The sequence below is a fragment of the Acomys russatus genome, chromosome 25 (genome assembly GCF_903995435.1).
Source record: "Acomys russatus chromosome 25, mAcoRus1.1, whole genome shotgun sequence".
NCBI lineage: Eukaryota > Metazoa > Chordata > Mammalia > Rodentia > Muridae > Acomys > Acomys russatus.
The window spans coordinates 40,293,896-40,313,915 of NC_067161.1; the positions used below are offsets into that span (position 1 = coordinate 40,293,896).

Here is a 20,020-nt window from a genome sequence, read left to right on the forward strand (position 1 = left end):
ACAGTGACCTAGGTGTGAACAGACCCCACTGACACAGCCTCACATATTCTGTATGATGAGCCAGGTGTGAACAGACCCCACTGACACAGCCTCACAAGTTCTGTACAGTGACCCAGGTATGAACAGACCCCACTGACACAGCCTCACATGTTCTGTACAGTGACCTTGTCTGAACACACTCACTATGTGGCCACTTACACAAACCATAGTACATATAATCACACATGCACTAAGTCCTTGATGACAGTGAGGCTGGGCTGAAGTCACTAGGCTACATGGTTCACACTGTTAGACAAATACTGGAGTGAACCTCATGCTTAGAACAGCAGTCTGCATGTCATGCTGCAGCAGCTGTGTGGGTCTGTGCTCACGACTCTCATACCAGCAGGGGATCCAAAGATTCAGACCTGTCACCTCACAAGGAGCCCCTCTTGAAATGTCTCCTCATTATTAAGTGACCAGTTTTGTAATTTCTCTCTCTCTCTCTCTCTCTCTCTCTCTCTCTCTCTCTCTCTCTCTTAGAGAAAGGATTTCTCTGTGTAGCCTTGGCTGTCCTGGACTCTATCTGTAGACCTAGCTGGCCTTGAACTCACAGAGATACACCTGCCTCTGCCTCCCAGAGTGCTGGGATTAAAGGCATGCACCACCGTGCCCAGCTATGGCTGGCCATACTTGCTTAGGGTGGGTGGTGCAGAGTACTGAGGGCTGAGTGACAGGTATGTGTGTGCAGGGCCAGGGGAGAGCGCAACAGGTCACTGCAGACAGACAGGCTGGGGAGGCCCATCTCTTTTAGCATCTCTTCTACTCAGATCTGTGGTGCATGCTGTATTTAAGGCAGTTTTATTTTCTTGAAGTTCTGAGCTCTTCACACTGTGGTGGATCTAACTATATTTTCATGAAGCTGGTTTAAGCAGCTAATATTTTTACATTTTCCAGCAGACAACAAGAAGGAAAGCAAACTAAAAGAAACCTGGAACGACTTTCGAGAACTGTGCACACCTTTCAGGGAGAGCCTCACATCCCAGTGGGACCAAGGAAGAGGAATTGCGGAATCTCAGTCATCAGGATGCGTTGGCCATGACCACTGCCTTCCCACAGCTGCTTATGGCAGGGATGGGCTGAGTGGAGACTTCGGAGGGCCCCAAAGCCTGTCTGGTGACTGCATCCCATCCCAAGATGATCCCTGACCCTACTCCCTGACACACACAGAAGTGTCCTGTGAGGGCCTGGGCAAAGCTACTACCACACACCTCAGGTGGCCCAGCTGGTGCCCCCGGGCACACACTAAGTGCTCAGCTCTAATTCACAGAGGCACCGTGCTCACAGGCTGGCAGTTCCACCAGCTTGGATACCTGGCCAAGAGCTCTGCGTCTGACTGACAAGAGAAAACACAAGCAGTAGAAGCCAGGACTGTAGGGACTAAATTCTTTCCCAACAGCCACAGTCACATGAACCATCACATGATAAACTGCAAACTGAAGGCCTGTGCTGGGGCCACCAACGGGGCTCAGGGGTTCCTCTTTAGACATAGCCTGAGTCTCCCCATGAACACTGACATCACAAGACAGCACACTGCCTGCACTTCTAGATCTGTTCCCCCGAATCTGGCTGGAGCTCTGGAAAGCATACTGTGGGTAGTGGGCCCTGGAGATGAGTGATGACATCACACAGTAGGTCTTTCCCATGTCCTATACTTCTGACCTCACATAGTGGACAGCAGACAGCAGAGTCAAACAAGGAACTGAGCCCCATGATACCCAGTCCCACCCCTCTCTCTGGTCAGTATCTTCTCTCACCTGCCTGGTGTGGTAGGAAGGTTATCGGACTGTGCCACCCACTTGCCTGTCACATCTGACAAGGCCCCTTAGCCTCCCACAGTCAGGCCACACACAGGCCCTCTCTACAGTCTCTTGATGTGTGTACACAGGGGTCCTGTAAAAGCACATGTCTCTCCAGGAGTGTGAGTATACTGTGCTGCATTGACACTGCAATTCTCAGCCAACACCCTCGTCTCTAAGCTATACGTGACTGTCTGAAATACACATGCCTTTTACTGTGATCTCTTTGGAAGCTGGGGGCCAGGTCTTGCCAGAACTTGGGCACGAGTTTCCAGCCAAGCCACAGGTGGGTCCTGTAGCCGCTTGGCCACTAGCCCACTTAGTAGATACAACTGTTTGTCTTGTTCATGTTTAAGAAGACCCATGCTTATAGGAAAGAAGAGAATTCAAAAAGAACACAAGAGCTGTCCACGACTCAAACCATTATGCATCGCATTAAGGAAGGTGGCGTTTTTACCCCCAAATCCCAACCCTCAGACTCTCTGAGCTGATGTGACAACAGTGCAGAACCAGCCCATCTGAGCCCCAGGACAGGCCATGCCAAACTGCAGGCACACTAGTCAGGCATCCAGGGGCGCACCTGCACCCCCAGGACTTAGAAGGTAGAGGCCAGAAGACCAGCAGTTCAAGGCCAGGCTAAGCAACATAAAGAGTTTGAGTCCAGCCTGGATTAGACAAAACCCTATCTCAAAACAACAAAAATGAAAACAATCATCTCCACAATGCAGGTACGCTGTAACTACTGTCTGAGATCATCTTCAGGTATGTGTCAAAGGTGCACATGAAATGAGGGAATTTCATGTTTAGACTGGGAGCTAGCCTGAGGCTACTTCATGTCTGAGAAATATTTCTAAACCCATAACAATTGAAAACCAGTAGGGTACCAAGTGATTCATAAAACAGATGCATTCACACTGACATATTAGGACTTCTGGATTGTGTACATAACCAATCATGGCTTTTGTTGCTGTAGCTTTGGAAGTGTGTTTGTGATATATTCACATTTCCCTCATGTGAGCTGGATTTTATTACTACATCCACATGCTTGCATAATAACTAAAAATACATGATTAAAGGACACTTCCAGTTTTGTTTCCTGTTGTTTACTTTTCCATTCCCTGGTTATCCTAAACAAAAGCTTGAGTTATAGGACGATCCACCCCCTGCCTACACACACACTTCATGCAACACACGGAACTTAAGTTTAGGAATTTGTCACTTTTTACCTCAAACTCTTTTTTAAATAAGGTCCAGAAAGCTGAGCACAGGCCATGAGCTCTGGGCCTCACTGGATCCAGACTGAGTCAGCTGACTAGAGATACAACCACTGGCCTGACACTAACAACCACAGGAGGATGACTCAGTCACAGCACCAGGGCACTGTGAGAAATCGCATGTCCCTGAAAACATGTCCTCCAGGCCTGGAGGAGGCACCATCACATCCTGGATGCTGGGCTGCAGGACCCACACCAGCTCTCACTGCCTGGAGTGGCCATAAAGCTGCAGGTCAGGAAGAAACAAGGAATTTTTAAGCAACCAATACTGAGGAGTGAAATGTGAATATATCGAAAATATACTTCAAAAACTACATGAACAAAAGTCATGGTTGGTTAAGTACACAATTCAGAAGTGCTAATATGTCAGTGCGAACTTTAGCCTTAACAAACACCTCAGCCAGGACAAACATGAATATTAGCCATGAAAACAGGATCAAGGGGCCACAGATCTTCTGTCCCCAAAGACCACCTCCATGGCAGACTCTGTGAAACATACATTTTCCATTGCCATTTTCTTGAAAAAACAAATCAATAGCCTCTCCCTTGTACACAGTGAATGCGTAGCAAAAGACTTTGTGGGGGCTGAGGAGGTAGCTCATTGGAGCTCAGATCCAAGAACTACATAAACCAGGTGTGCTGCTGTCTGCCTGTACTCTCAGCGATGGGAGGTAGAGGTCAGAAGATCAGAGATTTAAGGTCATTTTGGGCAGGACAGCCTAAACTACATGAGACCTGCTCAAACAAAAAACAAGCACACAAACAAGAAAGCAAGTCTGTGCAATCTGTGACCTTCACCAAGTAGTCAAAGAATAGTCAGTCATACATAATGACCTGTGGCCCAAGGAGCTACTTGCCTATTCAAAGGTCAGCATTTTCTTATACACATACTCAAAATGAAGGCCGGTTGCTATTCAACCTTTGATTTGGAAAAAGTCTCACCATCTTCTAAGTCCTAAAAACAGAGCTCATTCCAAAGAGCCTGCTAAGACCCCTTGGCCTGTCTGCCAAAATGCACTTGGAATTAACTAATACTGCCCACACTGAAAAGACATCCAACAGCTACTAGGCCTGCAGACAAAGAAATCACAGCGCTAACCCTCCAAGCACTAATACCTCGAGAATATTGGTAGCCCCTTTTCTTTAAGAGAGGGATTGAAGTAATTAAACAGCACTGCGCACATTCCATACAACAGGATGGAAAGAATGGAGCTCGTGAAGTCTGGCCAGACCTTAAAAACAGTTGTTCCCTCTGCGGCCCGGATGACAAGCTGTCTAGTCATCAGCACATAATGCTGCCAGCCTCTGACATACACGGGCCCTTGATGAGCCCTCCCTGGCTGTGAGGCAGAGACCTGGCTCCAGTGGATGTTCCCACAAGTCCCTCAGATGCAACAGGCAGCCGAGTATCCAGGCAGCTTCACCTGTGGGGACTCCCTACCTGGAAATGCTCAGCCCATGTTGGACGGGCACGACACATGAACACGTGCAGCCATGTGTCCAGGAAGGTCTGGGAAACCGAGGGCTCTCCTGCTAGGGAAAGTATGGGTGCACCACAACATGGCAGCAAGTGCCACACTGTCCCTGAGTCACAGCAGCTCCTCGCAGTGCCTGAGGTAGGAGGAGGGAACAGTTTAGGTGGCTCAGCAGGAAGTAGCGGGGAGCAGGGAAGTTCAGGGAAGGAAGCAGACAAGGGGGTCACACATTTGTGTCCTCAGGGCAGCACTAACACAACTGTCCAAGATACCATTGGATGCCAAGATGCCAAGATGCCATTCCCAGGGCATCTTGATGGCCTAGGAACTCTCATAGGCCCCAAGGCTGCTCTGGACAAGAACTCACAGGTAGGTGGTAGGTGACGTGTGGTCTATCTGCACAAAACTGCCTGGACTGGAGACAACCACCAACAGAGTCCTGGCTGCAGCCATGTCACACCAGAAGAGCAAATACAGAGACCCCCACCTCCTCGCCATTTCTACACCATCCTTACTGTCAGCGCATTATGGAACCAGCACGGACTACAGCAGTTTAGATGCGCTGACCACGTGGCTGAGTCTCCACACACACACTCAAGGGCTCTTGGCCTCGTGATGGTGATGGACAGCTGTGCTGTCAAGACACCTAGCTTGGGACACACTCTGTGTGCCCACTCGTGTTGCACCGCACTGGCTGCTGTCTTCATACAGATCTGAGAAAAGACGATGCTGCGCGGCACGCGGTCATATGACCCCGGGATCTGGGGTGGACACAGGAATATGAGCACCTACAGTCAGTATGAGCAAGGCTGTGTGCTCTGAACTCGTCTTACACTGACTCACCCAAAAACTGCGAATTTTCCTACAGTGAGAAATTAGCAACCACTTCAGAGCAGAGCTGGGATAAATCAAGCTGTCTGCGACTTTGCACAGTTCCTCAGGCTGAGCCATTAACATGCTGCAGAGAAGGTAAAGGGGAAAGTTGGCTTTACAACAGCGATGCTCTGGGGGCCGCAGGAGCATGCTCGGCTGCAATCCATCACACGCAGAGCTCACAGACCACCCTAGTCTCAGGGCCCAGTTGCTGCATTCCTAGGGGCTCCCAGTGGTCTGGGGCTGGCAGGGAGGGTATGTGTGAGACTCTGGTCTCATGGTCCACACACACTGTGGTGTGCATGGGCTTGCTTGTGTCACTTCTGAGGCAACTTAAGGGTAACTGAGCCAGGTTCTCAGGTATCTGTGGGCCTTGAACTACATCTGGCAGCTAGCTGCTGGTGACAAATGGCTGTCCTCAATTGAGGGCTAACACTGGTGCTTGACTACACAGGTCCAAGGCTGGCCCAGGACACTGCTGCACCGCTCAGTCACAGGTGACTGCAAAGTGAGGCAAATGTTGGAGACAGATTTTCACGACACACAGAGGAGACAGAGGGAGGATGTGCTGACGCCTGGCTCCCAGTCTCAGCTGCCATGTGAGAGTCACATGCTGCTTCTCAAGACACCATCTATTCCTATGCAACCTTAAGTACAACCCTGCTGTGTGACGGGAGACAGTAACACTTGCTCTACTAGACACCATGACTTACATGGTAAGGCATGTGCCACCTTCACGCTGCACACAGACAGACAGAAGGACAGGCAGCCCCTAGGCTGACCCTCTTATTCCTCTGACATGATCCAAAGGCACCAGCTTCCCAGCTGAGACCAAAGCTACTTCCTACTTGCTTCCCACTATGACAAGGTAATAAAGGTGATCTGTGGAAGACACTGTCTGGAGAGATCATTTAAGGAAGGGCAGGGCTGCAGACAACTATACCCGGCCTGAGAACACGGGAAGAAGAGCGCAGCCTCACTGTACCAACAACACCCTCGTCACACCAGGAGTCTGGGGGCCTCTCCCCACCAGCAAGCAATCAGTTCCTCTGCAGGGAGTCCTCTGATTCAGCTCAGCTCTGATGTCTACTGCCCTGAGACTGTCAGATCCCAAGGATGGGGGCTCAGTCCTCAGGTGTGTCCACTTCAGTGCCAGACATAAGGCCCCTCCTGGTGACCAGCTGTGCCACCTTCCTGGTGACAGCAGTTATGTCAGGTTCCTACACCTCCCCTGTGGGTTCTATGGTTTGCTCAAGTACTTCCAGGAACTTAGGGAACACTAAGTGGTGGTGACTGGTTCATCCTGAGGATAATTACCAAGGACACAGACACAGAGACACAAGAAGAGGTCAGGTATGGGCACAGGGGCTTCCATGGCATCTGTGGGCACCCATCCCTGGGAGCCTCCAACTCTTCGCCTTTCAGCAAGCTACCTGAAAATGTCCCTAGGGTTTTATGGGTTCTTCATTAACGTGGGAGCAGTGATTAAACCACTGGCCATCCACCCTTCCTCTGACGTGAGGCTGATGGTCCTCACATTCCGGTTTTGCCCTGGCTCTTCAGTAACCAGCACCACCTGAAGCTATGTTAGTGGCCGTGGCTACTGGCCACAGAGGCACTCGGGGAATCGCTTCACTTTGGGATTCCCAGGGTTGGAGGAGTGAAGCGAATGCCCCGTGCCTCAGTGACTTTCTCCAGCATACGTCATAAGCCAGGGAACGAAGCTCATTAAATGCACAGTGACTGAAATAACAGTTTCTCTCTGACCACAGTGGAGTCAGAATAGAAATGTGGAAATCCACAACATTCACAGATGTATACAAATTTATCAGCACGCTCTGAAACAACCAATGAAAGGGGATTAGTAAATTCTTAGAGACAAAAAGAATGAAAACACTACACAGGAAACAAACTGAATCCCCATGGGACAGATCCCAGAGTCTAGGTGTTTACATGAGATCAGGGACTCGTCATGTTAGGAACACAGTCAGAAGATCGACCCCTGACACAGCAAGGGCATAGGCCAAGTCCATCATGCCCTCATGATCAAATGCTCAGAAATAAAAGAGAGAACCTTCTTTAAACAGGCAACCCAGTTCATAGGATACACACAGCCCCTAACAACAGGGCACCCATATCACGGAGGCCATAATAGTGAAGGAAGGGGCTGCAGAGATGGTGCAGTGGTTAAGAGCACTGGCTGCTCTTCCAGAAGATGTAGGATGGATTCTCAGAACACACGGGCTGGCTCACAACTGTCTGTAACTCCAGCTTCAGGGTATCAGATGCCCTCTTCTGTCCTTGAGGGAATAGGCCATGCACACGGTTCCACAGACGTACAAGAGCCTAAACACTCATAAACATGAAGTAAAAAATTTTTAAATCTTAAATAGTGGAGCACGAAAGGAAAGAAACGCAACCGTCTTGGAAAGGATACGCTGAAATGACTCCTGCGTGCCGAGGATGTTACCTGACAGCAGAAACCTGAGACTGAGCTAATCAAGTGGGCAGGTCTGAGCCCTGAATGCAGCGCAGCTGAGCAACCAACATGACAAAACCCTGTAGCTCTCTATAGCAGCAGCAAAGGCCTGGAAGAGGAAGCTGAGAAAATCATCCTGTTTATGACTGCATCCGAGACAAGGAAACAGCAGCCTACCAAAAGAGGTGACACGGAAAATGCAGTGTTTGCCTGAATGAATTAGAGACTGAAACACACAGAAAGATTCCCTAGGTGCCAGGTCAGAAGGCTTCCGGCTGTCCTGGCCACAGAACCTCCCAAAGGGATGCAGAGCCAGTGTAGGCACGGTTAAATGCAAGCTGTGGTTGGTAAACAAAACGCAACGCCCAATCTTCAGTCCTTATGGAAGGGACCCTGAACACCCAAAGCGGTTGTCCCTCACACTGGGAGCTGGGGGTGGTGGCCTACACTGGTTTCCTTCAGCCTCCTGGGCTTTCCTCCCCTAGCCGCAGTGACGCGGCAGCTGGTGGCCACAGACCGAGCACCCACTCAGCTCACTCCCACCCCCGTGGATTCCTGGCCACTCCCCATTAGAACCCCCTACTGCAATTCACATCACCAGGACACAGCTCAACATAATGGCTTTAATAGCGTCTGCAACCAAAACCACAGCGGGATGGAAGAGGATTTCTTGCATTTTTGTTTTCCTCAAAATTTAACTCGTTCCTACTTGGGCTAGAGCTTCAACTGCACAGCCAGGGACTCTTCTCTAAATAGGAAGCATGTGTTTTCCCTTGAAACCACCGTTGCATGTAATCTAGGCTGCACCTCCTGACCAGAGATGAGTCCCCACCTCCCTCAGGCCCAGCTGGCTTCATAGGCTCCGTTCCAGCACCTCTGCCCTCAGTGTCCCAATGCTAAGACCTCCACACAAGGTTCTCAGTGTTGCCACCATGGACCACTCCAGGACTTCTAGGGACTGTCACAGACAGGCACTGTGCAGCCCTACCACGTTCTTGGCTTGAACTGTGTTCAGCCTGACATCGATGCTCTGGCCTTTTGGCCTTTAGCTGAGGGACGACAGAGATTCACAAACAGGAGGTGCCTCTCGGACTACACGAGCATCACTGCAACTAAGAAGAGAAATTCACCTAAGTACAACTGGGGGGCTCAGACATTGTCATAAAGGTGGGCATGGATAGCCCGCAGACCCAGCCTCCCAAGGCCAATGCACTCTTGTCGCAGTGCTCAGGAGGGTACTAAGAGGAAACTCAGGGATGAGAGCTTTGACTAACTAGGCTTTCTCAGAATCATACAGGAATAAGACCACAGCTGGAACGTCTTGGGAACACTGTGACCAGTGACCTGCAGAAGACGTTGCTGACAGCTGGCAGTGTGCTTAGGTCATGCTCACCAAAAATGCTGGACCATGAAAAAAAAGGGACAGGGGTCTATGTTTAAAGTATCTCATAGAAAGGATGGTTGGCCGTTCATATCTACCTCCCAGTGCAGACAGATAGTCCTGTGCTTGAGGCCTGTCCTCCACAAATAGAACCCCACAGACAAGGAGCAGAGCTGTCCCATTTCTGAATGTGGATACAGGCCCTGGTTAGAACGGACAGGCATTATGGGAGGTCCAGGGCAGTGTGAAACTGATTCAACATTTTAATGTTTTACTTTTTAAAAGAATTACTTAGCTTCATGTTATGCGTATGAGTTCTTTGTCTATATGTGTGCATGTGCATGTGTGCATGCAGTACCCACAGAGACCAGAAGAAGATGCTGCAGATGATTGTGAATCACCATGTGGTTCCTGGAAACCAGCCCAGGCCCCTAGAAGGAGAGCAAGGGCTCTAACTGTCACGCTGTCCCTCCAGTGCCCACTTCTCATCTCCTGAATTATTAACTACTCTTGTCTGGGTGGTACTTTTGTTGTTGTTTTGTTTTTAGGGTCTCTCTCTCTTCAATCCAGGCTGGCCTTGAACCTGTGGCAGGCAGTTTTGCCTCAGCTTCCAGAGTGCTGTGATGACAGAGACAAGCCATCTCATGCTACAGGTACTCTTATCTTCCAAGAGAGCAGACTGAAATATCTGCAAGGAAAGTGACACACTGCTGAGGTAGTTCTTCCCCAACGAAAAGAAAGGCACGGGCACTGTCCTGCAATACTATAGAGACGCGAGTGGAAAATATGTGTGTGGAATATTTCAATTTTCTCAGGAAAAGTAGAAAACTTCTTTCAGAATCTGATGTTGAACATGAGAGATCTGAGCAAAATAGTTTACCCTTAACTGTATAGTGTACATACATATTTGCAGAGCAGAATATTTGTTTCATGTACAGCTCCACAACATACAGTAGCTGTATAACACACAACGCATGGACACAGACAACATGCATACTGCACAGAATAGACACATACTGTGAAGAACAGGCATAGCCCACGAAGTGCACAGACACGCATGCACACACACACACAGTACACACACACACGCATATTCAATTGGTGGAGGTGGATAACAAGGCAATTGCATTGCAGAGGGTGCGCACACTATGAGTCTATATGCTATGAAACTAGGGAGCTGGGATGTGCACAGCAAACCCCAGGACCAAGAGGCTCCTTTTAGCACAGTGGTTCTTAACCTTCCTAAAGGTACGACCTTTAATGCAGTTCCTCAGGTTGTGATGATCCCAACCATAAAATTCTTCTCTCTGCTACTTCCTAACTGTAACACTGACACTGTTATGAGTCATAATGTAAATGTCTGATAGGCAGACTATCTGACAGACAAGCCCCAGATGGGCCGTGACCTACAGGTTGAGAACCACTATTTACTGGTAGGCACTGCAATCCAATGGGACCTGTCTTCAGGCAAGACAAGGATGAGACTCGGGCGGAGAGGACAGAGATGCTGAGCTGGCCTGCTGACACGGTGAGGACCCTCTACCTGTGTCAGCTCCTGGGCTTCCCCCTCAGACAGTAGTGGCCAGTTCTTCTGCAGCTGCAGCTGCTCGCCTTCCGGGCCTCCCGTGGGCAGCTCTTGGGGTGATATGAAGCCCATCAGTCTGGAAGCTGGAACGGAAAGCTGAGGTCAGTGGTGAAAGCTTTAGGAAGGCGCAAACCACACACAAGCCTTCAGAGCATCAGAGGGGCAATTGAAGTAGGCCACAGGCTTTGGCCTGAGGTGCATGTCCCAGTGACCATACGGGTATGAATGGGCCTTGGTACCTGGGCCCCAATTGAGCTGAATGGCCCACATCAAGGTGAGTTTGCAATGCTGCAAGCATTCAGGGCTAATTCTCTAAGTATCCCTTGAGAGAAGGGCCTTTAATCCTCAAGTGATCTATTTCTTAAAGATGTGGCAGACAAAACACAAGAACGGGTGAACCCTGGTGAGCCGCACAGCACCAGGAAATGTAGGGACACTGGAGCTTGTCCACAAAACACTGTGGTTCCAGAGAGCACAGGAAATGGGCAGTTCCTGGAGCCATGTGGAGCTACATGGACAAGCCTGCCCTAGTCTTCGTGAGTCAGAACCACCCACCCTGTGGTCAGGCAGGACTCAGCTCAGTGGGGCAGCTCTGCACCTCTCCCACACACCTGCATGCTGGGGATTCCTTGTGCCCATGGTAGGACAGCTAGCAGCAATGGTGCAACTGGCCCAATGGAATGGCTCCTGGAGGCTGCCAGGTGTCACCTGTTCTTTATGTACAAAACAACTCCAGCCACAAACCCTGAACTTCATAGCCCAGGTAAGGTCTGCTACTGAAGTCTGAGCTTTGCCCCTCCCTACAATTAGGGGCACCTGGAGATAGAGCAGCAGCCAAGTGCATTTGCAAGGCTGGGAGGACACGGGAAGAGCAGAGTGTGACAAGCAGCCCCTTCTGTGGCTTTCATGCCTCTCTTAGCTAGATAAGGTAGAGCAGCCTGGAGGTCGCTGCAGCAGGACAGAAGAGGAGAGGAAAGGAGGCACACCCAGGGGAGCTCTCACTGGGCCTGAGGGGCGGAACCAAAAGGAGCAGTGACTAGGACATGCCTGTGGGCCCCAGGAAGGAGACAGGTGCTTCTAGCACAGCACCGCTTCCTTCTCTCCGAATCTCTTCCAACAGCCTTAAAGGAACCTCCTGAGAGAGCAGGGACAGCTGAGAACTGACTACTCTCTGAGGAGGAGAGCAGGCAGGGTGAGGTCAGGCCCACAGGCTTGGTGGATGAACTAAGGTAAACATCCTCTACACACACACACACACACACACACACACACACACACACACACACACTGCACACTTCAGTGTGTAAACCAAGTCTACCAATTAGCAGCATCAGGACCCATCACTGGGACAGTGGTTTTCCTAACATTCTAAACAAAACTGGCTGCAACAGCCAAACTTACAGGATTATAAACCTGCACTTGCCAGGTGCTGACATGGTGCTGCTGGGTATCAGCCTGCCCAGCCACAGACCCCAGGGCTCATTGCTGAGCTCCTCTTCCATGGGAGATCCCGCTGGTATAGCACTTCCTTATAGCGAGTGCACACAGCTAGCTGGGCTGGACGCTACAAAGGGCAGAAAAGGCAGCTCATCCATCCTCAACCTCAGGAGCTTATGGTAGGCAGGCTTGGGGCGAGCACTAAGCCCAGTACGAAGAGGGCTCTTCCAGGTGGGTGAGAGGGCAGAGCATACCCAACCAAGGGCCCAAAGAACCCCACTGTGTGCATTTGGGGTTTCTGTGCCCTGGGCTGTCTGGCTCCGTTATCTGGGGCACAGTGCTCCTCTCAGCCTGTTAGCTGTGTACACCGTCTGTGATGGTAACACTGCACAGGGTGGCCCTGTGCTGCTGAGGCCTTCCCCACAGCGTCCTGGGATACTCAGCTGCAGCATGGACAGAGGAAACAGAACTCCAGAGCTGCTGACTATGGCTACCACACTTTAAGCTACCGGGGCTTTGACTGAAGCTATAGGAGGCACCCGGACTGACTGACTGATGCTACAGGAGACCCAGGCTGACTGATGCTACATAAGACAGCCAGACTGACGGAAGAATTCCTAGTGATTGAAACCTCAGGACAGATCCTGGCTGAAGCTAAAAAGACCCTGCCTGACAAGACTCAAGAGCTTCAGTAACTAGGACTTTGCTTCATCAAACAGAAAGCTGAGGCAAGCCTCTCCTCATGGATGTGACCGAAGCCCCCACAGACACATGGGGTCTGGGATGTTCTTCACGAGCTGTGGGGCCAGCTGGGACACATCTAAGGCACAGAGCTCTGCCATCCCAGGCTGGTTGCTGACTCGCTGTGGATCCGTGTTTTGACACATCTGAGAAGAATTTCTGTGGCTCTGGACAGCATGGTTTCTATCTCTTTAGTCTAAAGATTTGTTTATTAACAGCAGCAAGAATGGTTCCTGCTGAAAGGATGTCAGACTGTACCAACCAGGAGGCATTAGATGGTCTCAAGGGACGTCAGCTGGCAGAGGGGACAGGCACTAGCTCCACAGACAGCCCTCAGGCCCACAGCTCAGAGGAACAGTACCAAGCCCACCCAGGCAGATCTCTCCTGCGGGGACCACCTGGCCTCACATTCCACATCTGCACTTGGAGAGCCGCTCCTCTGACAGGGCTGCAGGCTCTATGAGGCCTGAGAAGCTAGTCCACAGGTCAGAAAACAAAATGCACATTCGTCCACAAGGGCAGGACGCGGGAGGAAGGGGAAACAGGAGGCCATACTGTGCTTCCGCAGACACCTATACTTCCACAGTGACGTTGTAGCACATGGCACACTCAGGAATGAAGACCAGAGGTGCCTGAGGGCCAAGCCACTCTCCCTAACCAGCTTCCAGGCCAACCCAGATCAGCACAGTGCAACCTAGAGGACCCGTCTTTGCACCCCAGGAGCATCATCCTTCACTGTGCCACCCACATCTGTATCCCCACAAATGCTGCCCTTGGGCCCAGACATCACCATCAGGAAGAATGCAGGGTCTGTGTGACCAGCGACCCCTTGTGAGAGCTCAGTCAAACAGCACAGTGACTGTATCCTTGAGGTGCCATCCTGGCTAGTTTTTATATCAAATTGCCATGTTAGAGTCATTGGAGAGGAGAAAACCTCAATTGAGAAAACACCTCCAGAAGATTGGTCTGGAGGCAGCCTCTAGGACATTTTCTTAATTAGTGATGGATGAAGGAGGGCCCAGCCCATTGTGGGTGGGGCCACCCTGGGCTGGTGGTTCAGGGTTATAGAAGAAAGAAAGAAGTCTAAGCAAGCACAGGAAGAACCAGGAAGCAGCACCCTCCATGGCCTCTGCATGGCTCCTGCCTCCAGGACCCTGCCCCGTTTGATTCCTGTCCTGGCCGCCTTTGATGATGAACTCTTCTATGGGAGTGGACACAAAAGAAGCCCTGTCCTCCCCAACTCACCTTTGCTCACAGGGTCTCATCACAGCAGGAGAAACCCTGACTACGATGGGTGCCTGTATCCTAGGACCCTCAAGGGCTTCCAAGCTCTGTCTTAAAAGACTGTTTGGACCAGGTTGGTCAGATGCCATCACCTGTCCTCCACTGTGCCTTGTGCTCTAGGCTGGGAATGTAGTGAGTGGCTTCAGGCACAAGTGCTGAGGGCGGGTCAGTAGCAGCGCTCTGGGGGTGGCTCCCAGTGCCTGAGGTGGATAGCCCTGCTGGGCACGTGACAACAGCAAGCAGCAAGGACAGTTAGCAAACAAATGGCTGAGACAACGCTGTGCATGCTTTGGTCACAGAAGTGAGGCGCCTCGTTGCTGATTCCACCCAGACAAAGCATGAACACACATGGCGTGTCCTCCAGCAGGGAGTGCTCCTCCAGGCCTCTCAGGGCACTGTCAGAGCCATGGAGCCCAGGAGCCACAATCACAGGACCCTGGGGCTCCGGGGACAGAGGAGGCCAGTGGAGGTAAGGTGAGGCAGGAGACTAGGCACCCGGCATGGGTGTTTCCTGCACGTTACAGGGAGGCACAATAACATTAGAAGTTGATGACTGAGCAGATGTGGGGTTGGGGCAGCATAGCACTCTAACGCTAAAATCCAGAGTTCATATGCTGCACACTCCAGACACTCTGAAACTGCCTGTGACAAAATCGTTGAAGAAAATGTATAAAGTCGCCCTTGGCCTTTGTGCATCAGACAGGCATGAAGAGCAGTGACTCTCACGTGTAGACTTGTGCTCCATGATTTCAATACTATTCACAAATATTCCATGATCTGAAACTCAGAGTCTGAGGCGCCTGTTACCACGTGACTACAAACAAGAGACCCTGACCTGCACCATCCTCAGACCTTCATCACTGCAAATCTGAAGAGACTCTAAGCTCACGTGTCTTTAGATGCAGTAATCGAGCTGTGTCTCCTTGTGACAAATGGCCAATCTTCCTGCTCTCCTGGCCTGGACCCTTGATACAGGCAGCCTCTGGGGGCTACAGGAAGCATTCACTACAGAGTCTCTGGGGAGCTTCCCTTTGTAAAGTTTAACTCCCAGCAGCAAGAGATTGCCATGCACCAACACTGCCCCCGTGTGGCCGCATGCACACAGCACACTTTCAGAAAAGCTGGGGCCAGGGGCCTCAGCCAAGGCTGCCTTCCACCTACACAGTTTCCCCCTCCCAGTGGTAAGATAGAAGCTAGCTGAGTGCTGCAGCACATGAAGGTGTGGGCAAGGTGCCCACCCTCCCACCAAGCTGTGGCAAAGAAAACCACTGAGTTCCCACCTACTTGGAAGCCATCTTCCCCGCTAAACCTCAGAACTTGTGAGCTTCCTGCCCAGACCAGCCAGCTGGAAGGCACACCCATGCACTAGAAATGAGGTAGTGTTTCGCACCAAGCACACTCAGACACTTCCGGGAGTCCCAGGAGACATCCAACAGCATGGACTGTCATGCTCCGAGGGCTCCATTCATCCCACATAGTGTCCTGTGATGCCACTTACCTGTGCCCCTCACAAACGACAGCCCCCAGTAACTCAATCAAATCCCAGCACGCTTTTGCTAAGACTGTGGATACAAAGTCATCCCTGATGCCAACGTATATAATAAGGGGGGCTGGCCTGCTGGGATGGGGTACTGATCAGGAGAGAGAACAGGAAGCACACCGTTGCCTTCCTAAAGATGATGGTCTCTGGACAGCGAAACACGGGCAGCTTGTGCACCAGCCTAGGCCTTCTGGCACGGGGTGCTCAGCAGAACTCCCATCAAACAAGACCCACTGGATGTGTGTCTATCTCTCAGTGAGCCTATGACTTCAGGAGTTATGGAAAACACCTACCCAGTGAAGTCATGAAAACCCCCAGGAATCTCTTTAGAAAGTTACCTTACTTGTAGGCCCGTGTCACCTCCTCAGTCCTCCCTCTACTTGGATAGCTGCCACCTGTGGTGGCGGACACCTTTAATCCCAGCACTTGGGAGGCAGAGGCAGGCGGACCGAGGTCTACAGCCTAGTCTACAAAGTGAGTCCAGGACAGCCAGGACCACACAAAGAAACCCTGTCTTGAGAAAACAAAACAAACAAACAAACAAAAGACATTATAATGTCTCCTACCTACAGCCCACATACATACACATACATGGATACATTTACACACACAACATTTGCTTCCTCCACTGGATAGCTGCCATATTCCCATGATATTATAATCTCCTCTAACCGAAGCCGGCCCCTCCAAACCCAGCAGGCACGTGTGTAGACACATCATTTCCCCCTCACTGATCCTCCCACTGGACAGCTACCACGTGGCCACCATATCACAAGCCTCCTCCTCAACATCGTGTACGGCTACATGCGTCATCTCCTCACTCTGCCTCCACTAGGAGAGATCCCACTTCTTGCTTCTCCTCTGCCTGTGCCCACTGGACACTCTAGTCTTGAGCGCCTCCCTTGAAGGGCAGTTTGGTCGCACACTGACAGATTTCCTGCTTCACATCGCAGCATCTCATCTTTTACACTTTGGTCCTCCCTTTGCGAATCCTAGTGCAAGGAAGTTGAACCCAACTGAAGAATGCACGTGCATCAAGCCCAAACGTAGTACCCTATCCTGGCCCCGGAGCACAGTCCCTGAACCTGAAAACTCAGCTCTGTGTCCAAGAATTCAAGGATGCAGACCCCTACAGTGCACCCCAGGCTAGTGCTTGGAAAGACTCAAATCCATGCCAAAGGATGGTGCTAGGCTGGTGGGGAACAGGTCAGGGTAGATGTGGGTCACACCAGAATCTATCTCAGAGTGCACTCCCTAAATTAGGCTGAGGAGAGGCAAAGGCTGAGGACTTGAAGCTTCCTTTGGCTGACTTACCCAAAACCCTTTGCTGTTGTTCAGATATGCTCTGCGTATCCCAAGGGCTCATGGGTGTGGGTGCTGACAGTGAGAAGGGGTGCTGTCTTTGAGGGGTAGAGCCTAGGCAGAGGCCATCAGCTCACAAGAGACTGTCTTAGGAAGAGCTTATGGGATCCTAGTAAGTTTCTGAGAGAGCTAGGTGTTGTAAAGGAGCAAGCCTGGACCATGAATTTCTCAACATCTTGTCTTATCAAGTGCTCTCACCATTGTGCTATCTGCCCTGTGGCCCTCGCCACAGGCCAAACAAATGGAGCTGTCCCTTTGGACTTTAAGCTTTCAGAAGGGTGAGCTCCCTAATATCTTCTTTATATAACACCCAGCTTCTCATATTTTATTAAAGCAACACCAAATGGGCTCATAATACTTTCTGGCTCTACTAGTCAGTTTTCTAGACCACAGGGAACTACCTCAGCCATCCACTTATCAAGAGGAAAGATTTACCCTAAGCCATGGTTCTAGAGGGTCCAAGTCCAAGGTCAAGTAGTCCCTCATGTTTTGGACACCACAAGAACAGAACTGCTCACTGTATCACTAGCATACAGGAAGAGCGGGCAAGCCTCCAAAGACCCAAGGCCCCTCCAAGAAGGCTTTTCCTTCTGAAGGCCACATTGTCCCCCAACAGTGCCACCCTGAGAGGAAAGCCTTTGGGAGACATTCAAGAACCGAGCGCTGGCACTGTCCTACTCTGAAACTCAATTAACTGTCAAGGGCAGGTGTAAGTTGGCAGTGTGGAAGGGCTGAACAAGCCCGTGACTGCCTGCGCGCTGGAGCCAGCAGCTGCTGACTGATGGGCATGTTGAACACAGACCACAGCGTGCTGAGTGAGGCTCTAATTTTCGAAGTCTGTACACGCTCTGCCCTGCTGGCCGCTCACCTGCATGCCCAAGGGAGCAGCTACTCTCTGCAGGAGAAGCCCTGCCTCTGCTCCTGAGCACTAGGGCGTCTCCCAGGAGCTCAATCTTCTTGCTGAACTGCACTTCTAAAATGGGAATGACCTCCGGCATCTTGGCAGATATCACCCGATAAGCCACGTCTGGCTTCCCAATGAAGCGCTGGCGTATGCTGACCTCATAGGGAGAGTGAACCTTGATATCGTCCACATCCTCCCTCTCAAACCTGTGCAGGAGCAATAAACTGGAGTCATGGATTTCCAAACCGGAAACCAGGACGGTGAGCTTTCCTGGCTTGGAATGAGACTCTGTTCTCTGAGAAACAACAGCCGGGACTCTGATCACAACCCTGTCCTTTCCGAAAGGCTCACATGCAGCCTCAGACACAACTTCCTTGGACTTCGCTTCTGCTGGCGTCTTCCAAAGCTTATAGCTAAAAGGCCACCAGGAAGGAGTCTCCAATTCTGTCAGTAATCTAAAAGAGGAGAGAAAACACAGAAAGCAGCAACAGTTAGTTTTAAGGAATACTGCCTTTGTTTTTCAGAAGACTGCTGTGCTCTTTGTAGACATATTGCCACTTGATAGTCGATCTTTCCCAATAAGCACTCACGAACACAAAGAGCAAAGGGTGGACACCTGAGGCTTCGGGTGGTAAGCACACCTGTCTAGAGGGGATCCAGCTAAGCGAAGACACAGCAAACATGCGCACATGACTTGCAGTGTTCTTCCCACACTGTGCCTAGACCTAGAGAGTACTGACTCTGAATCCACCCATGAACTCATCAACCCAATAGGCATAAGCTGCAAACATGCACAGCCCCACTTCTTAAACTTCCCACAAATAAAAACATTCAGCATTTTTCTTTTCATGTCTCGGTTACTTAAGTGAGTATCACGCCTCCAGGTTCACCTGTATGGCTACAAATAGCTGGATTTGATTCTTGGCTGAACAGCACTTCACTGCATAGATATACCATGTTTTCATTATCCACTTATCTATGAAGGACACTGACTGCTCTGACTAGATTATTCTTTATTCAGAGACCATTATCACTGTGTCTTAGTGATTCCAAGTGTTCACCACAGCTCTACTCACAACTGCCCAGACATAGAAAGAGCCCCTGTGCTCCCGCTCGGGTCCTGGAAGGGAAATGCAAACAGCCCCATGCTACTACTGTTATGCCCTCTCCCTGACTAAGGGATGTGCCCTCTTAAGTTGTCAGCCATAATGCTCTCAGGAGTTACTTCTAGTTAGGTGTCTGGTCACATGGCTAGAAAGGCAACAGCTCCATCACTATTATACTCCTTTGTCCCTCCACTCTCGGCCCCTGGGTCTCCTTCCTCTTCCAAACTGTCCTACTGCCGCCTTTCATGCCCACATCCGTCTTCCGCACATGAAAGAACATGCAGTGCATTTCTGTATTTCTGACTCTGGTACTTAGCACAGCACACTGATCTCCAGGCCCTCTATTCCTCTGCTAATGATAAAATTCATCCTTTTTTACTGTTGAGTAATGTTCCACTGTGTGTTCTATGTATCTCTCACATTTCCTTCATTTGTCCATCTATTAATGGGCACTTGGGCCACTTCCTAGTTTGGTTACTAGGAATGATACCATAGCAAACAAGTTGGTAAACAAAAACGTAAACATTAGCAGTACTTCCTTTAGGCACAGGTCCCTCCCTGTAAGTTCTGAAGCTAGAGGCCCCTTTCTGTGAGGAGCATTTCCGGTACCATGGTGGGAAAGTAATCAGACATCCTCATACCACAGAGCACTGCTCTCAGACAGGGCAGACACCCTCTGTCTAGGCTACCATGGAAACAGGCTCTGTGATACTGACAAGCAAGGGAACACTGAAAACACAA

At 50.6% G+C, this 20,020-nt stretch overlaps 2 protein-coding genes across 3 annotated transcripts in view; both read right to left on the reverse strand.

Moving 5' to 3' along the window:
• LOC127208376 (synaptosomal-associated protein 47-like) overlaps nt 1–20,020 on the reverse strand; it is a 104,999-nt gene that overhangs the window by 70,790 nt on the left and 14,189 nt on the right. The window lies entirely within an intron of this gene.
• Nucleotides 1–20,020, reverse strand: part of LOC127208375 (synaptosomal-associated protein 47) — a 35,004-nt gene that overhangs the window by 795 nt on the left and 14,189 nt on the right. Inside the window, exons 3-4 of one of the 2 annotated variants that reach the window (XM_051167811.1) lie at nt 18,138–18,628; nt 10,864–10,988 (exon numbers count right to left, since the gene is read on the reverse strand). In XM_051167811.1, the coding sequence (XP_051023768.1) occupies nt 10,864–10,988; nt 18,138–18,628 (616 nt within the window). The remainder of the gene's footprint in view (nt 1–10,863; nt 10,989–18,137; nt 18,629–20,020) is intronic. The other variant, XM_051167812.1, reaches the window with a different exon arrangement.